The sequence below is a fragment of the Oryx dammah genome, unplaced genomic scaffold (genome assembly GCF_014754425.2).
Source record: "Oryx dammah isolate SB20612 unplaced genomic scaffold, SCBI_Odam_1.1 HiC_scaffold_2, whole genome shotgun sequence".
In the NCBI taxonomy this organism is placed as follows: Eukaryota; Metazoa; Chordata; class Mammalia; order Artiodactyla; family Bovidae; genus Oryx; species Oryx dammah.
Window position 1 is genome coordinate 26,724,520 of NW_024070186.1, and position 17,528 is coordinate 26,742,047.

Sequence of the window (17,528 nt, forward strand, 5' to 3'; positions counted from 1 at the left end):
GTGAAGGGGATCAGGACATGCCATTCCAAAATATGCCCTTTAAAGGGAGTTCCTAGTGGCCTAGTGGATTCCAGGCTTTCACTGCCTTGCCTCAGGTTCAATCCCTGGTCAGAGAACTGAGACCCCACAAGCAATATGGTGTGGCCAAAACAAAAACAAAACGTGTCATTTTGACATAAGAAATGTTTTAAACAGAAGGAACTTGAGAATTGATACACGCAGGAAGAACTCTCTGACCTCCCCCCTTTTCCCTGAAGCAGACCAGGAGATCCTCATGTGAGGGGACCCTCAAGGAGGGTAACAAGCTGCCCTCCTTGTACCCTTTGTCTCTGAAGCAGGGAAATCCAAACTTTCCCCAGTTTATTACCTTAGCTTACACCCTTTTGTATTATTACATTTTCCAACTTTCTACTCACTCTTCATCAAACCTAGTATTAAAATGCTCCGGCTTAACTGTTTCTTCAAGTCTTCATTTCTTCTCAGGTCAGGTAAAACTTAAATAAATTTACACTTTTTTCATGTTAATCTGTCTTTGTCAGTTTAATTTTCAGGCCCAGCCAGAGACCCTAAGAGGGTTGTGAAGTTTTCCTCCTCTGACTTTTTTGTCCACCTTACATATTCCTTTTTTCAGCTGCTCTTTAACCAATTTTCCTATCTCAGTTAATGTTCCAACAACTACTTTGTTATTCAGGACTAAAAATTAGTCCTATTGATTAAGTTTATTTTTGTATCTTTTTGAGTCTTAATCTTTCCCCTCTCAACTGCCTATACCCCTAATCCATCCTCAATTCATCAAGTCTGATCACCAAGTTCTACTTCCAATATTCCAAATACTTCTTACCACCTCCACTCCTGCCACCTTTGACCATGTCACCACCACCTCTTGTACAAACTTGTACAACAGCAACTCTCATACCATTTTACCTTTGGTACTTACACTATAGGGGCTCCCCTGTTGGCTCAGATGGTAAAGAATCTGCCTGCAATACAGGAGACCTGGGTTCAATCCCTGGGTCAGGAAGATCCCCTGGAGAAGGGAATGGCTACCCACTCCAGCATTCTTGCCTGGAAAACCCCCATGGACAGAGGAGCCTAGTGGGCTACAGTCCATGGGGTCACAAAGAGTTGGACACAACTGAGCGACTAACACATTTTCACCTATATCAAAACTGTCTTATTTTTTCATTGCCCTTTACATAAGATTCATGAGAACAGGAACCTTTCTTTTTGGTTTACCACTGTAATTTCAGTATCTAGAATGCCAAACAGATAGGAAGAGGTACTGCTGCTACTGCTGCTAAATCACTTCAGTCGTGTCGGACTCTGCGCGACCCCATAGACGGTAGCCCACCAGGCTCCCCTGTCCCTGGGATTCTCCAGGCAAGAACACTGGAGTGGGTTGCCATTTCCTTCTCCAATGCATGAAAGTGAAAAGTGAAAGTGAAGTCGCTCAGTCGTGTCCGACTCTTCGTGACCCCATGGACTGCAGCCTACCAGGTTCCTCCGCCCACGGGATTTTCCAGGCAAGAGTACTGGAGTGGGGTGCCATTGCCTTCTCCGAGGAAGAGGTACTATAAGTACCTAAAATGTTAAGCAATAGTAGGAAGGGAAAAAATATTAATTGAACCTTTCTGAACCTTCCATTTCTCTTTTTTAGTTTTCCTTCCATACTATCTTAACTCAATATGTAATTCCTGGATGGCCAGAATACTTGCCTTTCACTGTGGAATGTGTTACCATAAAGAAAATGTAGCTGTCACTGAAAATTGAATCAACATAGGCTAATACAACTGATTAAATACATCTAATGCATATATTAACTCATATCATTTTAAAAATATTTCATCCCCATGCTCACCACACTACTTCAAGTCTCATTCCCTTGAATCAAAGAGTAGACATAGCTAATTTTCAGAAAATACTATCACTATTTGAGGACCAATTTGCTGAAATTCCTGTGAGTATGTGCTTTTCAAAGTCATAAAAGAGAAGTGGTGGATATGAATGGCTCACTGCATTCATTATGATACTCTAAGCTTTAAAATATGATAAGGCTATGTATTATTCATCACTACCACCAACAAAAATTTGGGCCTTGTCGCTTCTAATTTCAATGATTCTCTTGCAATTTCTCCATGACTTCCAAAGTCAACTAATTAAAATCTTTGGCTTTTATATCAGAAAATTACCTTTTCCTTGTTCTTATTTAAGATGAATATATAGCCAAATCTATCACAGTAGAAACTTTTTAAACTGGAACCAGAAATATCCCTTTTCAAAGTCTTCTCCACCTCCCCCCCACCCCCCCACCCACCGGCACTGTCCATCAGCCTGGTAATTTTAAGCCACAGCCACTATCAGGTAAGTTGACAGGTTAGTAAAAATAAATAATAAGACATAAAATCCTAATAAATTTGTAACTACGGTAAAATATAATTACTTGATGTTTTTCTTAAGGGCTTTCTCCAGTTTCTTCACTTGTTGTTTATAAAGTCTTAATTCATGCTGTGTGGGCCTGTAGAAAATAAATCATGTTGAACACATTCAATTTACTTAATAAAACTATAAAGATATTTAATAATAATAAAGTATACTCTATTACTTGTCATAAATATGCTTAAAAATTCTTAAAATTTTTCATAACCGCTAATGAGGTATTTATTGGCCACTGGATTTCTTCTGTGTATCCCCTATTCAAAACTTTCTACCCACTTTTATCGTTATTAACCTATTACTTGCTTTTATAGTGAATTATCTCAAATGCACAAACAAGAATAGAGTAAAACAAATAGTGGTGTGTCCATGCCTCAAGCTTTATCAAAGCTGAATAGTAATCTGTTTAAAATCTTTTAACTAAAACCTTATACAGCTACTTCAAACTCAGTGTCCCTAATTATTGCCATTGCTCTCTCCTTGCCATACCATGGGCTTCCCTGGTGGCTCAGCTGGTAAAGAATCCACCAGCAATGCAGGAGACCCCAGTTTGATTCCTGGGTTGGGAAGATCTGCTGGAGAAGGGATAGGCTACCCATTCCAGTATTCCAGGGCTTCCCTTGTGGTTTAAATGGTAAAAAATCTGCCTGTAATAAGGGAGACCTGGGTTTGATCCATAGTTTGAGAAGATCCCCTGGAGAAGGGAACAGCTACCCACTCCAATATTCTGGTCTGGAGAATTCCATGGACTGTATAGTCCATGAGGTCACAAAGAGTCAGACACGACTGAGTAACTTTCACTTTTCACTGCCCATACAACAGGTAACCACTAGCTCAAATTCATTGTTCATTATTCCCATGCATGTTTTACAAATTTTCCCCTCATATTTATATAACCATAAATTTACACATTACCATGTGGCAGGCTTTTAAACCTTACAGAAATGGTTTTTATTGTAGGTATCAGTTTCCTCTCCATTAAAGTATAAGCTTTACAAGAATAAGATATTTGTTTTGTTCGTTATATACGATATCAGAATTAGGACCATGTCTAACTTACAATAGGTATCCAACAATATTTAATGAAAAGTCTCAATATTGTACATTCATTATTACTTTCTGTCAACATGTAGAGTACCTTCCTTCTGTGGTAGTATGCTTGTATATAAATAAACCTTTCTGTTGTATGCCATTTAAACTAAAATTTTTCTCCCTTCCAACAACACATCTATATGATGAAATAAGACATTCTAAAGTAATTTGGAAAAAATTAAAATAAAAATAATTTGTGAAATGGAAACTTACTGGCATAGGTTAAATCTATTCTGAGTTCCTAGCCAGTTTTATCTTCTTCCTATTTTCTCACTCCCCTTGCTTACATACGTATTTTTGTTGTTTCTATCATATGAGAGGCTAATGACTAAAATGAGTATACAAATATGAGGTCCCCAACAATAGTTTTAGAGTAAAGGGGATAGGATGAATGATTTAACATTCAAAATTCCACTATTTGCTTAAATAAAAGTTAAATAAAAATGACAAGTTTCTCTCACCTGGTTTCCAAATCTTTTTGAAGATTGAGCTTTTCACTTAAAAGTATATCTATCTTAGTTTTTGATTCCTTGAGTTGATTCTGTAATGACTGCAACATAGTGAATAAACAGTTAACTTTCCTAAGAAATTAGATTATTATTTTACTTTATTAAAAAGTATTTATCAATCATATAGTCCTCCATACCATTAGAAGGCCGTTGTAAGTGGGTGAAGCACTCAGGCTTCTATAATCTTCTTCTTCTGACTGACTTTCATCTTCTTTATATAATCTATGAAAAAATACATGTAGTGTATTTATGAAAAAATTATCTCCAAAGGAAAAAAAAAATCTAGTTAAGAAAAATTAAATCAATACAATAAGGCCTTGATAACCTCAACATAAACTAAAACTTAAACCAAATTTCCTACTTATTCTTACAGAAAATTGTATTAGAACATACTATTTATTAACTAGTACTAGTATACATTTGTTCAGTAATGCCTTAACTGGAATTTAAGATCCATGCAAACCAGAAGTTTGTCTTGTTCACCACTGTATCTCACTGCCCAGAATAGAGGGCTTTAGAAGCGGTAGAAAAACACTTGTTGAATGAACAAAGAATATTGTTTTCTCCTTCCAGTACTTTTAGATCACAAAAAATTATATCAAAAAATACAGATTATAAGTGGACAAGGCCACAAGTTTAGTGGCCCCGATTAAGTCTTGACATCTTTATTAATGAGTTGTATTATTTGGGTAAGTCAGTCTCTCAGAATTTTTCTTCTCATCTGTAGAACAGAGATAATTTCTATCACATCTACCTCACAAAATTGGTTTTAAAAGTAAATAAAAGACATCAAAACATTGTGTGAGCTACAAAGTACTAGCAAATCAGTATTAATGTTTTTAAAACCAATAACACTAATACTGGGCTGTCCGAGATGGTAAACACTAGGTACATACAGGCAATGAGTGCTTGAAATATGGCTAGTGCAACTAGCCATTTTAATTCTATTTCATTTTAATTAAAATTTTAAAGGTGAAGCAGTGTAAAATATCCTTCTGTTAAACACAATGTTATTGTTCAGGACTACCTTCCACTCTGATGCATCATGTTAAGGTATTAATGTTGCGACCTGGGTTGTACAGAGTGCATGTGTGGTTTGTAGTACCATATATTAATAAAAACTCACCACCAGTCTAGTCAGGATCAATGGATTGATTCAATCAGAATGTTACCAATATAACACTGTTTGTTCTGATACTATATTTATGGAGATAGCTATATAAATCATAATTGATAATTGATATATTTATCATTTTAATTATAAGAACTAAGGCTTTTAAAAATTATGGACAGATTTTTTTAAAAAATCAAGTGGAGATGAAAACATCTGAGAGAGTAAAATAATTGAAACAGTAAACAAAAGAGACTGAAAGAATGTCACAAATTTCCTGATGAAGAACAAATTGGAAAAGCTGTTGGTTCAGAAGAGATGAAAGAAAAATAAAAAAACTGATAAACAGGACTTCATGAAAAGTAAAACAATTCTGAGCTTCAAACAACATCATTAAGGGCGAAAAAAAAGAAAATTTACAGAATGGGGTAAAATATTTGCAAACCTGATAAATAACTTGTTTCCAGAATTAATAAACAACTCATAATTTGACAAAAAGACAAAAAAACTCAATTTCAAATTGAGCAAAGGACATCAGTAAATGCCTACTGTAAACATATAAATGAACAGTAAACATATAAAAGACATTAATCATTAGTTCTTTGAGATATCACTTTGGGATATTCATAAAGTTGTGTCACTATCTCCACAATCAATTTTATTTATATTCTGGCCATGCCATGGAGCACATGGGATTTTAGTTCCCCAACCAAGGATCTAATCCATGCACCCTATATTAGAAGCCGGGAGTCTTAACCACTGGAGCATCAGGGAAGTCCCTCCACAATCAATTTTAGAACATGTTCATCACCCATGGAGAAACATCATCCCAGTAGCAATTACTTTCCACTTACCCTCTACCCTGAGTCCTACTCCACTACAATCCAATTCCTAGGCAACTACTCATCTACTTTCTTTTTTTATGGATTGCATATTCTGGACATTTCATGTAAATGGAATTGCATATTTTGTGATGTTGGGTTGCAGCGAAAGAGGGGCTCAGGGCAGAGTGACTGCTAATGGGTATGGCATTTTCTGCTTCTCAGTGGATGATGTCCATGTTCTAAAACTGACTGCAGAGATGGTGACACAATTTGTGAATATTCTAAAACTACTCAATCATATACTTTAAAACAGTGAATTTTATGGCATGTGAATTAATCTCAATAAAGTTATTTTTAAAAGTTGTTAAATAAAAAATGTTTTAGGATAATAAAGTAGATAATGATAGGAAAGTATTTTCAGCAAATACATAATAGATACATTAAGAAATTTCCTCTCAACAGTCAAAAGAGAATCTAAGTCACCAAAATCAAAATTAACCACACAAAAAAACTTCTAAAATAAGTTTTTAGCAAAATCTGAGCTTATAACTTTGGCCAGTAACAAAACATTTTGAGGTCTTACACAAAAATAGAAACTATTCTTACATGAAATAAATTATTTTCTATGAAAAATTTGCTGCAAAATTATGAGAAGATAACTAAAACATTTTTATAAGAAAAAGGAAAGATCTTCAATTAAGCCCACAAACAACTGCCTGGAGAATATAAGACCTTTCTTATAATACCAAAGAGCAACTGATTTAATTTTTAAAATTACATTTTTAGATGAATCAAATGCTCAGTTAACACTGTGGGGATGTTCTGTCATCAGAGGACCTCCAGATTTATTAAGAAATGTTGACAACTGGAGGCTTTAAAAAAAAAATCTGACTTATGGCACATCTTTGAATTTTACATATCTATCAAAGAAGAATTTCACCAAGACATGAAACAACCTTTTTCATTTTTCCACAACAGAAGGTAGTTCTGTAACATCAGAAATTTAGATTTACTAGGATTTTTAAAAAACTGCTTTTGCAGTCTTATTGCTTTGCTATACTGTATAAGACATATTGGAAATCTGCTAGTTTTTTGAAACAGACTGTGAATGTCATGAATTCAGTTAAAATTTTACAGCACATATATAAATGTGATGCCAGTTTGTAGGACCATTGAAACAAACAGAAAACAATGACTTTAACCATCTTTTGTGTTTTTTGTCAATGCTTATTGGTTGAGTCATGGAAAAGTTACAAAGACTAACTATACTGTTAACCTGAATTCAAAATTTTCTTGGAAAAAAAAGTACTTGCCAAATGCTCAAACACAAAAAATAGTGTGGTGGTGGTTTAGTCACTAAGTTATGTCCGACTCAAGTGACCCATGGACTGCAGCCCACCAGGCTCCTCTGTCCGTGGGATTTTCCAGGCAATAATGGAATGGTTTGCCATTTCCTTCTCCAGGGAATCTTCCCGACTGAGGGATCAAACCTGGGTGTCCTGCACTGCAGGCAGACTCTTTACCAACTGAGCTACCAGGGAAGCCTACTCACTCGTATCACTCTATATATGAGTAAGCAAAATTTGAAGCTCCAAAGAAAAAAAGGCATGTTTGTGTCTAGCTAATAGGTTATGAGAATTTATACTGAAATGAAACTTTATAATACACATCAATATTGACTTCCTACATGTTTTTCTAATATTAATAATATGATTTTAGTTGCTACTGACAGATTTAGAGTTGCTTTTCAATTTTGCAACATCCTTCTGAATTAAATAGAAGTTAGTGAATTTAAGTTGGGTATAGTTTTTAATCATTAATTCAGTCAAACCAATTATTCTAAAAAAGATGAGTCAGTTGTATAAATGTAGATGTAAATATTAAAGGAAAAAAATTTTTGTACTTGACTTAGTTGCTAGAGAACTTTCAGGTAAGTATAGAACAATCTGGGTATCTAAGTCTATTTTTGAGCTAGACTTCATGAAATCTAAATACAGATCAAATACCTCTGATGAAAATTTAGCGTTTGAATTGAGGTATGCTATAACACCAAATTTCAATGGCTTAGAATGAAAAAAAAATAATGTGAAATATCAATAATATCACTGATTACATGTTGAAATGGCAATATTTCAGATATTAAATAGATGAAAATGTATTTCAATGGTTTCTTTTTACTTTTTAACTTGGCTACATGAAAAATGCAAAATTATATATGTGGTTTTCATTACATTTCTATTCGAGACAGCTATGCTAACATATCTCTCAGACCTTCTAAAACACGCTAGTCTTTAACAAACGACCATGACCAAATAAGGATACTGGGTAGCTTCTATATAAAAAGTACTGAGACAGATGTATGGAGAAGGATAAACAGCAACCCACTCCAGTAATCCTGCCTGGATCATCCCATGGACAGAGGAGCCTAGCTGGCTACAGTTCACAGGGTCACAAGAGTCAGACACGACTTAGCGACTGAACAACAACAACAAGATAGATTATATAAAGTATTTCAATTTATTAGGTGAGGAACATTTAGAAACATTTAGAGGAGTTATTTAAATTTGCTCAAAGTCTCTCAAATAGTAAGCAGTACTGATGAGATTCAAACTGAAGTCTCTCTGGCTTCAAAGCCTGTGTACTCAAGACCATTTCCTATGTGAAGTCACTCAGTTGTGTCTGACTCTTTGCGACCCCATGGACTGTAGCCTACCACGCTCCTCCGTCTGTGGGATTCTCCAGGCAAGAATACTGGAGTGGGTTGCCATTTCCTTCTCCAGGAGATCTTCCCAACCCAAGGATAGAACCCAGGTATCCCGCATTGCAGGCAGACACTTTACCATTTCAGCCACCAGGGAAGCTGAGCCACCAGGAAACTAAAATACCTGCCATTATGGCTATCTTGTTCTCTCAAGAGAAACCTAATACATATACATAGTAGAGGAGACCATTTTTAAATTTATGCAGACCTAAAAGGAAATGAGCTTCAGTAAAGAATCCTCACTTTATTTTCCTAGAGTCCTTTATTTAGCATTGACAGATTTTGTGTGTTTTTTTTGAAGTAAAAACATAATTTTAAACATCTACAATTCTCATTTGGACATGGGATCCCCACAGCCAAATTCCTCCCACCCTTTCTCCAATGGCTTCCAGAAGCCCCAGGAAGGACCCACTGTTGAACATTATGCTTCTTGGTGGTAGAGAGAAAGAGCAAAACTAGAGAAACCTTGTATTTTATTTTCTTCCCTAATCCGAATCATGTTCAATCAGAGGTGAACCTCAAAGTTACCTGCTTCCATTTCACAACACCACTTAAAAGTTTTCTATCTAAAGAGAAAGATGGAGTTAAGACAAGGAGACTTCATTTTACTAATTCATTATGGAGCTATTTTCCCTGGGGTAACTTTTCAAATGTCTCTAACATCTCAGAAGAAACTCAGTCTGAATCTTGTAGTTGTTATTCCTATGTTACTTTTCTTGGTTCTTTAATCCTATCTACCAAGCCAGGGAAATACTAATAGAAAAAGCTAGCAATATATTCCATGTAATCTATGTTGATATATTAAAGAAAAATAGGTAAAGTAACAGAGCTGAGAACCTATCATTTTAAAACTTACTTTTCCTCTGTTTCAGAAATTGTAGCATGTTTGCAGTTTTCTAAGACTTCCAACTGCTTAATACTTGCATTCAAATTTCTGCTGCCTTGACTGTGGCTTCCTCTGCTTTCCCCAAGTTTTCTCATGTATGGTGGCAGAACGGAAGACCAGTCCATAGTATCCAGAAACTGCCTTTCACAAGCTCTCTAGAGGCCTTCTCAAGCCTGTGCCCTGAAGTAGAGGGTCCAGGTGGTGTGCCATAGGTGTGCTGTGCCAGGATATTACAAATATGCCAAGCACTCAAAACAACTGGCCAGATTTTCTTGAGCCAATTACCCCAGTGTGGTATACAAACATCACTTTCTGTGTTACATGATGAGAAAAACTTTGGACAACATTGCCCTTTAAAAAAGGGTGTTAAGCAGAGTGCTTCTACCTCCGCAAGAGGCCCATGTCCCATCTGTCTTCTTCGTCTTGCTCCCTTAGCTCTACAGGTCTATACATCCTTCTCCTGTGCCTCCTATTTATCCCACTTAGACCTCCAAATCATAACCCATCTTCCTTCATTTTCTCTTCTCTTTCACTTCTTTCAAGTAATATAATACTTTCAGTTAATTCTTACACCCTCTTTTTAGAGTTCACCTGCTTCTTTAGGTGATCCTAATATCCTACTAGTAGATCTCAAAACCCACCTTGAAGTTGCTACAAGCTCTCTATCAAGTTATTTACTCTTAGAAGAGACTTAAGTTTTATTCATTCAATGAACTATGAAAAATCCTCTCCTTAGGATAGACTCTTCAACACTGCAAAGTATAAATTACTTCTACTTTTTCATCTGTGAGAATATTGTGTATAACGCAGTCCCTATTTTCTTCCTATATCTTTTCTCCCTTAAGAGCTGACTCATTTGAAAAGACCCTGATGCTGGGAAAGATTGAGGGCAGGAGGAGAAGGGGACGACGGAGAATGAGATAGTTGGATGGCATCTCCAACTCAATGGACATGGGTTTGGGTGGACTCTGGGAGTCGGTGACGGACAGGGAGGCCTGGCATGCTGCGATTCATGGGTTTGCAAAGAGTCAGATATGACTGAGCAACTGAACTGAACTGAACTAGGAGACATTCAATCCAAGTATCTGACCTAGGCATAATTTGTACAAGCCAAAGTACTTCACTTCAGTCCATGATGATGGGACTGTTAAGCAAAAAAGTAATTCTTTTCCCTCAAGATTTCATTCCTCAATCCCAGATGTTCATTATAAACTCATGACAACCAAATTCAACAATACCTGCAACAGCCTCAATCCTTTTATTATTTTTAGTTAGAGGACCCCAGTTTACATAACTTCAGAGGCAATCTCTCACACCACATTCTACCTGAGACATTTCAATGTTGGCTACACTAAATCTTCTCTGCTCTTACTTCAAATCTCAAATGCTCTCTCAACTAGATTGGGGGTCAGCAATCTGCTGCCTGTGGGCCACAGCCAGCAGGTTTTTTTTAAATTAATGTTTTATGGAACATGGACATGTCAATTGATTTACTTACTGTCTATGGCTGATTTCATCCTGTAACAGAGTTGAGCAGTTGTGAGAGTCTATACAGATTAAAATGCCTAAAATACAGTCTGGCCCCTTACAGGAAAAAAGTCATCCAACTCCTGAATCTACATTAGAATTTACTAACGATATAGAGTAAAGGTTGCAGATAATATTCAGTCTGGACCATATAATATTTTTAAGGGCACTCAGTTTTAATTGTAAACATTAAAAATCTGATTTCATTTATAAACCTAACCTTCTAACTTCTCAAAAAAGCAGATTTAGCCACAATGGGTTCACATTACTGCATGGCATCAATTGGCTAGAGTATATAATAAATGGCCCCTTTAAGACAGCTCTCCAGTTTGGCACAGTTCCCACCTAACCTGCTTTACTCATTTTTGATTTTCTGTGAGCATACCAATCTATAACCTCTCAAGCTACGAAATTCTTCATTTTGCTTCTCTTCACTCTGACATACTGTGACTATTCATTTTAGGGTGAACTTGGTGAGACTATGGTGCCCTGCTACTTGGTTAAACACCAGTCTAAACACTGCTGTGAGGTTATTTTTTAGATGTGACAAACATTTAAATCAATAGACTTTGAATAAAGCAGATTACTCTTCACAATGTGGGTGAGCCCTGTGCAATTAGTTAAAGACCTTAGAAGAAAAGACTAAAACCTCCAAGAAGGGAGGTATTCTGCCTCCAGATTGCCTTCAGCCTCAACACTGCAACATCAACTCTTCCCTGGGTCTCCAGCTTACATGCCAGCCTCACAGATTTCAGACTTGCCAGCTTCACAATCACATGAACCTATTTCTTTAAGACAATTCACTCTCTGTATATGAGTGTACATTCTACTGGTTCTGTTTCTTGCTAGAACCCTAGTATACATACTTACAACCCCATCACCCAGGTTTTCTGTATCAAAGGAAACAGTATCTTCCTTCTTTCCAAGGCCAATGATGTCTTGTTGTTCATTTATAGCTTACTCTTGGTCCTCCATGGGAATGACTGCTCTCCATACTACCGCTTATCTATGAATATATCAACAAATCCCTTAAAGTTCAGAGAAATTGGCTTAATTATACTGCCATTAAAAAGCTTATCCTTTTACATCTATGAATTTTTGCTGATAGTATATAAGCAGCCTTTTTTTTTTTTTTGCCTTTCTGCTTTCCCAAATTGTACTTATTCAAGCTCAAGCACAACCCCCATCTGTTTTTTAATGGCTTCCCTGGTTACTCCATCCAAAACCAATTTGTTCCTGTTATTAACTCCTGTATTACTGACTGACTGCACAGTTTTTAGTAATTACTTTTATTGCAACATTACATATTAGGATCTTTTAAGTCTCACATTATTTTTCTTAATTATTAATGTGTTTACATTTAATCTCCTTTACTAGATTGCAAACTCCTAGGAGGTAAGAATCATGTTCAAAACATTTTCCTATCTCTACAGAATCTAACACCATGTCTACCATCTTAAAACACAGCTTCATTTGAAAGAGAAGTTCCCTGAAGTTATTTGATGTTTATCTATTTTATCTGTTCAGATAAAAACAGAACATGGCAGAAAGTTGGTGCTTAAATAAATATTTGTTAAAAGAACTGTTCCATTTATAAACAGTGAAACAAAATAGCCTTTATATTAAAGGCCTTAGATATTTATATTAAAGTACTTTAGATTATTTGGCCTTAGATATCTTTCAGCAATTTTTGGTTAGTCAAAGACCATCATTTAAAATTTTACCCTTATTGCTTTAATCTGAGGTGAAAACTGTGCTTTATTCCATATACTTGATTTTGCACTATAATGTTTTATCTTTATCTCATAAATCTGCATACTAATTAATTAGGCTGTACTTTGGCAGGAAGCTAATCCAATCCTACACACTGTGTTGATATACTCAGTAACTAGTGGCTAGATGACATCAGCAGAACAAATCACAATACCTCAACAAAATAAAAATACTACTACTTCTGTGACCAATACTTAATGATTATTAAATATACATATTTTAATATAAATGAAACAATGGATTAGGTAAATTATACACATATCCATAGATTTTCAAAGCATATTTAATGTTTCAAAAGGCCATAAAAACTTTTGTTGTAACTCATAACTTGATAATTACTTTTAAAATTGTAATATCCGACAAGTCATACCTTTGTTTATGAAATTTTCTAATTTTAGATTCATAGTAATCAATAAGGCAAAGCAACCTAGAAAACAGATGAGTTATTTTTAAAATGTGGTATTGGAATATTTACTATCGTCTCTATTCAATTTCAAATTATAGTGATAAATATCTGCAAATTCATAAAAAATGTAAGTGATTTTTGCCAGAAGTATCCCATTATGCCATATATTTTAATTTTAATGTATACATTTTTAAATAACCACAGACATTAAATCTCAACATATTAAATGTATATTCTCCTTGATCAAACAGGTCTACCTTTAACAATCACTCCCACAGAAACATTTGCCCAAGGCTATCACTTAAGATGAACAAAGTTATTCAATTCATTATGAGTGAAAACTCAGACACAATCTAAACATTCTTCAAGGGAAAAGTTAAATAATGGCACATCCATATTATAGAAAATGAGGAGGCATTAGAAGAGATAATGTAAATTTGTAGGAAAAATTAATGTTGCATAGCCAAATGTATAACTATTTTTTAAAGAAAGTAGGTGTATATGAATCTATGTACTGAAAATGAACTATATGGCTTCTTAACTGAGGGACAATATTACCCGAACTGGGGGATGGTACTGGTTGTCACACTGAATAGTTGGGGAGGGAGCAAAGATGCTTAAAAGTTCATTAATGAAAAAATGAATGCTCATCATACCCTACAATGAAGAATGGTCCCACCCAAAAAGTCAACAGCACTATTGCTGTGAAACATGAGGAAGAACATAAACCAAACTGTTAAAAGTGATTATCTCCAGGATATGGAATTAGGAGAAGTAGGCAGGTTTATAATATATTACTTTATATACTTTTATATTGTTTGAATTTTTGTAGGCATGCAGTGCTTTTCTAATTAAAAAAAAAATTCTCAAATAAAATAACACTACACTTTCACATACTATTCTTTTTAAAGCAAGAATTTTTAGTATTTCACTCTTGTACTCATCCATCTCCTTTTTTCAGAACTAATTCAACCAGCTGTGCTTTTAACATCGTAACTTTTTGAATTATTCTTTCCCTTCAACTTTCCCCATCCCAACACATATCAGCTTTCATATTATTCTGCAAATATGCTTTAATTTCCTTTATATACTTTACAAACCCTCTCACCTTCCTCCTTCCCCAATGCTATTATCCCATTTCTATTTTTCCTGCATGATAAACTTCATTCATTCTGAATAACTATTACCTCTACCGTCGATAAACTTTTAAGGAAGACTTACTATGTGTCAAACTAGCAGCTGAGCAAATAAGACAGTAGGAAGACAAACACAAACCGATGAGGTGGCATATAAAACTCCTCACCACCTTCTCCTTCAAACATTCTTGTTCCTCAGTTAGCCTGACACCCAAACGTAACTTCTCTTCTGCCTTCTCTTTCTCTGTCTAAACTTTAAAGCTCTATGGAGTTGGGCCTTTCTAACTATAGGCCTGATGGGGCTTCCCCCGTAGCTCAGAAGTAAAGAATCCATCTGCAATGCAGGAGATGTGGGTTTGATCCCTGGGTCAGGAAGATCCCCTGGAGGAGGAAACTGTAACCCTCCCCAGTGTTCTTGCCTAGGAAATTCCATGGACAGAGGAAACTAGAGGGCTGCAGGGTCGCAAAGAATCACACACAACTTAGCAACTAAACAACAGGCATGATATCTCTAAGTGGCTGACAGAAGATATCTAAGTACATGTTCATAGATAAATCCATCCTCCTCCTGTCCCTTTCCCCAAATCTAGCTTGAAATCTGGCTATCTGACTTCTCTCCTTCTTTCAACATCTACAGTCAATTGGTATAGACAATTCCTGTCCATCTCTGCAGTATCTCTTCTTTCTTTTTAGATCTGTGTTATTTCCAAACTAGACTATTACAATTGATCATTAACTGCTTACTCTAAAAAATTAAAATTAAGGAACTGATCACTGCTCTTACCTTCCCTGTAACAAACCATACAGGACAACCAGACAGTCCCTACTCAATAGGAAAGGTGCTTTTTCTTAATGGAAGAACTCCAGCAAAAAAAAAGAGAGAAAAGGGATAGCAGAATTGAAAACAAGATCAACAAGAGAAACCATCAGATGAGAAGAGAATGGGAAATTTTATAGGAAAAGGATCAGATTGTTGCTATTTAAACCCCTGAACAATCTTAGCATCCCTGAGAGAAGCTCTACTAAACATATATGTTATTATTAGAAGAATAAATTATCACCTATGAAATATGTCACCAAAAATACTTGCATCTGAATTTAGATTTAACTTCCAGTTTAGAGGGAACACAGGAGACAGAAGAATAAATTAAAAGACATAATAAGGAAGCAAATAGACAAATCTAGCATGTACCTCTCCAGGACATCCAATTGTTTTCTTCAACAAGTTAATGACATTAAAACAAACCAAAAAAAGGGCAGAGAAGAGGAAGAGGAAGATTCCACCAGTTTAACAGATAAAACCATACCCAAGATGAAATCTATTTTTTAATAAATGAAGAGTCTAGCTACATATCAATTTATGTAGCAAACATTACTGTTTATCCAAGACGGTATGAGGAACTCTTTTGCAGAGATAAGAAAACACTCTATTTTGAGTGATAATGCGTTCTTCTTCTTCCTGTGTTAACCTATAGATATCCTTCTGCAAAGCAGCAATAGTCTCTTGTTGCTCCATTCGTTTTTTCTTATAATGTTCACATTTTGCCTGTAAGAAATTTTTCAAAAAATAAATTACAATATGTACATCTAAGACATGCTGTTCTAACAATATTGTACAAAAAGCTATCCTCACAATTTCTATGAAGCTGTCTCATTCAAGAACTTCAGTAGGGAGGCTGTTTTTAAATGGGTACAAGGTCCAGGAACAATGATACATCATAAATGCAAAAACTGTAACAAGTAAAATCAGCATAAAATGGGGAAAATATTATTTATACTCACATGCATTTAAGGATACATAATAAGTAAAAGAACTCAATCTTTGTAAAACTAAGTTTATATACAGGTTTAGATGAAAATGATAATCAGAAAGGTACCAATATTAAAGATGCTGAAAAGAATCAAGAATTAAAATTAAGATTTTTAAATGATCAATGATAATTCAGGATTTCATATGGTTTAATTAGGCATTCATGTAATGTAGGAGACTGCAAACTCAGCATAATCAGGAATTTGTTAAGAAATAATATATACCCCCAAGATTTATGCAAGGGAATGTAAATTTGAATACTCTCTTGTCTTCAGTGAAATATCACTGGCCTGGTTTTCCTAAAAGACTCTGATGCTGGGAAAGACTGAAGGCAGGAGGAGAAGGGGACGAGAGAGGACAAGATGATTGGATGGCATCACCAACTCAATGGACATGAGTTTGAGTAAGCTCCAGAAGATGATAAAGGACAGGGAAGCCTGGCATGCTGCAGTCCATGGGGTTGCAAAGAGTCAGACACAACTAAGCAAATGAACAACAATGGCTTCCATCCCTCTAGGTCCTTTGAAAGGTCATTATCAGCAGCACCATCATTATTATTAATACACTTTTTATAAAGTTCAGTGAGAAGCCCTATCCCAATCTATCTGTACAATATTAAGACACTACTTTCAGAAGAGGTGCACATCTAAGCACATGTTTTCTTACCCACAGTGTCAAGTTTGCACAGACTTAGAGACCCTCAGAGGAAAAAAGGAGACTCAGCTTCTGGGTACCATACCATCTCTCAGTAACCACCAGCTATACCCAGAATTTATTCTCTGCCTCAGCCCCACCCTGAGCCAGGCAGGAGATCTATAGTCAAGTGACTTAAAACTAGAGTGACTGAATTTTTCAAGGTTGCACGATATAAAAGAATCACCTGTATCTCTCCCAAGACATTCTATGAGGTTAGCATTACCCTAGTACCCAAACCAGACAACACAAGCAAAAGAGAACTACAAACCGATATCCCATCATTTAAACAATGATACAAAAATGCAACAAACTGAGTTTATTAAACCAAATTCTAAGCAGCATATTAAAAGGATTACACACCATTACCAAGTAGGATTATTCCTGGAATGCAGGAATGGTTCAACATATGAAAAAAAAAAATGTAATACGTTAACAAAATAAAAGGAAAAAAAAAAACCACACACGATAATCTCAACCAGTGCAGAGAAAGCATTTGACAACGTCCAATGCCCTTTCATGATAAAAACACTCAGACTAGGAACAGAAGGAAACTACTTCAACATA

General features: G+C 35.5%; 1 protein-coding gene across 12 annotated transcripts in view; it reads right to left on the reverse strand.

Moving 5' to 3' along the window:
• Positions 1-17,528, reverse strand: part of CEP70 (centrosomal protein 70) — a 79,373-nt gene that overhangs the window by 24,662 nt on the left and 37,183 nt on the right. For 10 of the 12 annotated variants that reach the window (XM_040233570.1, XM_040233588.1, XM_040233517.1 and 7 more), the window contains 5 exons: positions 15,835-16,004; positions 13,287-13,343; positions 4,172-4,256; positions 3,987-4,075; positions 2,441-2,515 (listed from right to left, as the gene is read on the reverse strand). In XM_040233570.1, the coding sequence (XP_040089504.1) occupies positions 2,441-2,515; positions 3,987-4,075; positions 4,172-4,256; positions 13,287-13,343; positions 15,835-16,004 (476 nt within the window). The remainder of the gene's footprint in view (positions 1-2,440; positions 2,516-3,986; positions 4,076-4,171; positions 4,257-13,286; positions 13,344-15,834; positions 16,005-17,528) is intronic. The other 2 variants (XM_040233510.1, XM_040233524.1) reach the window with 1 other exon arrangement.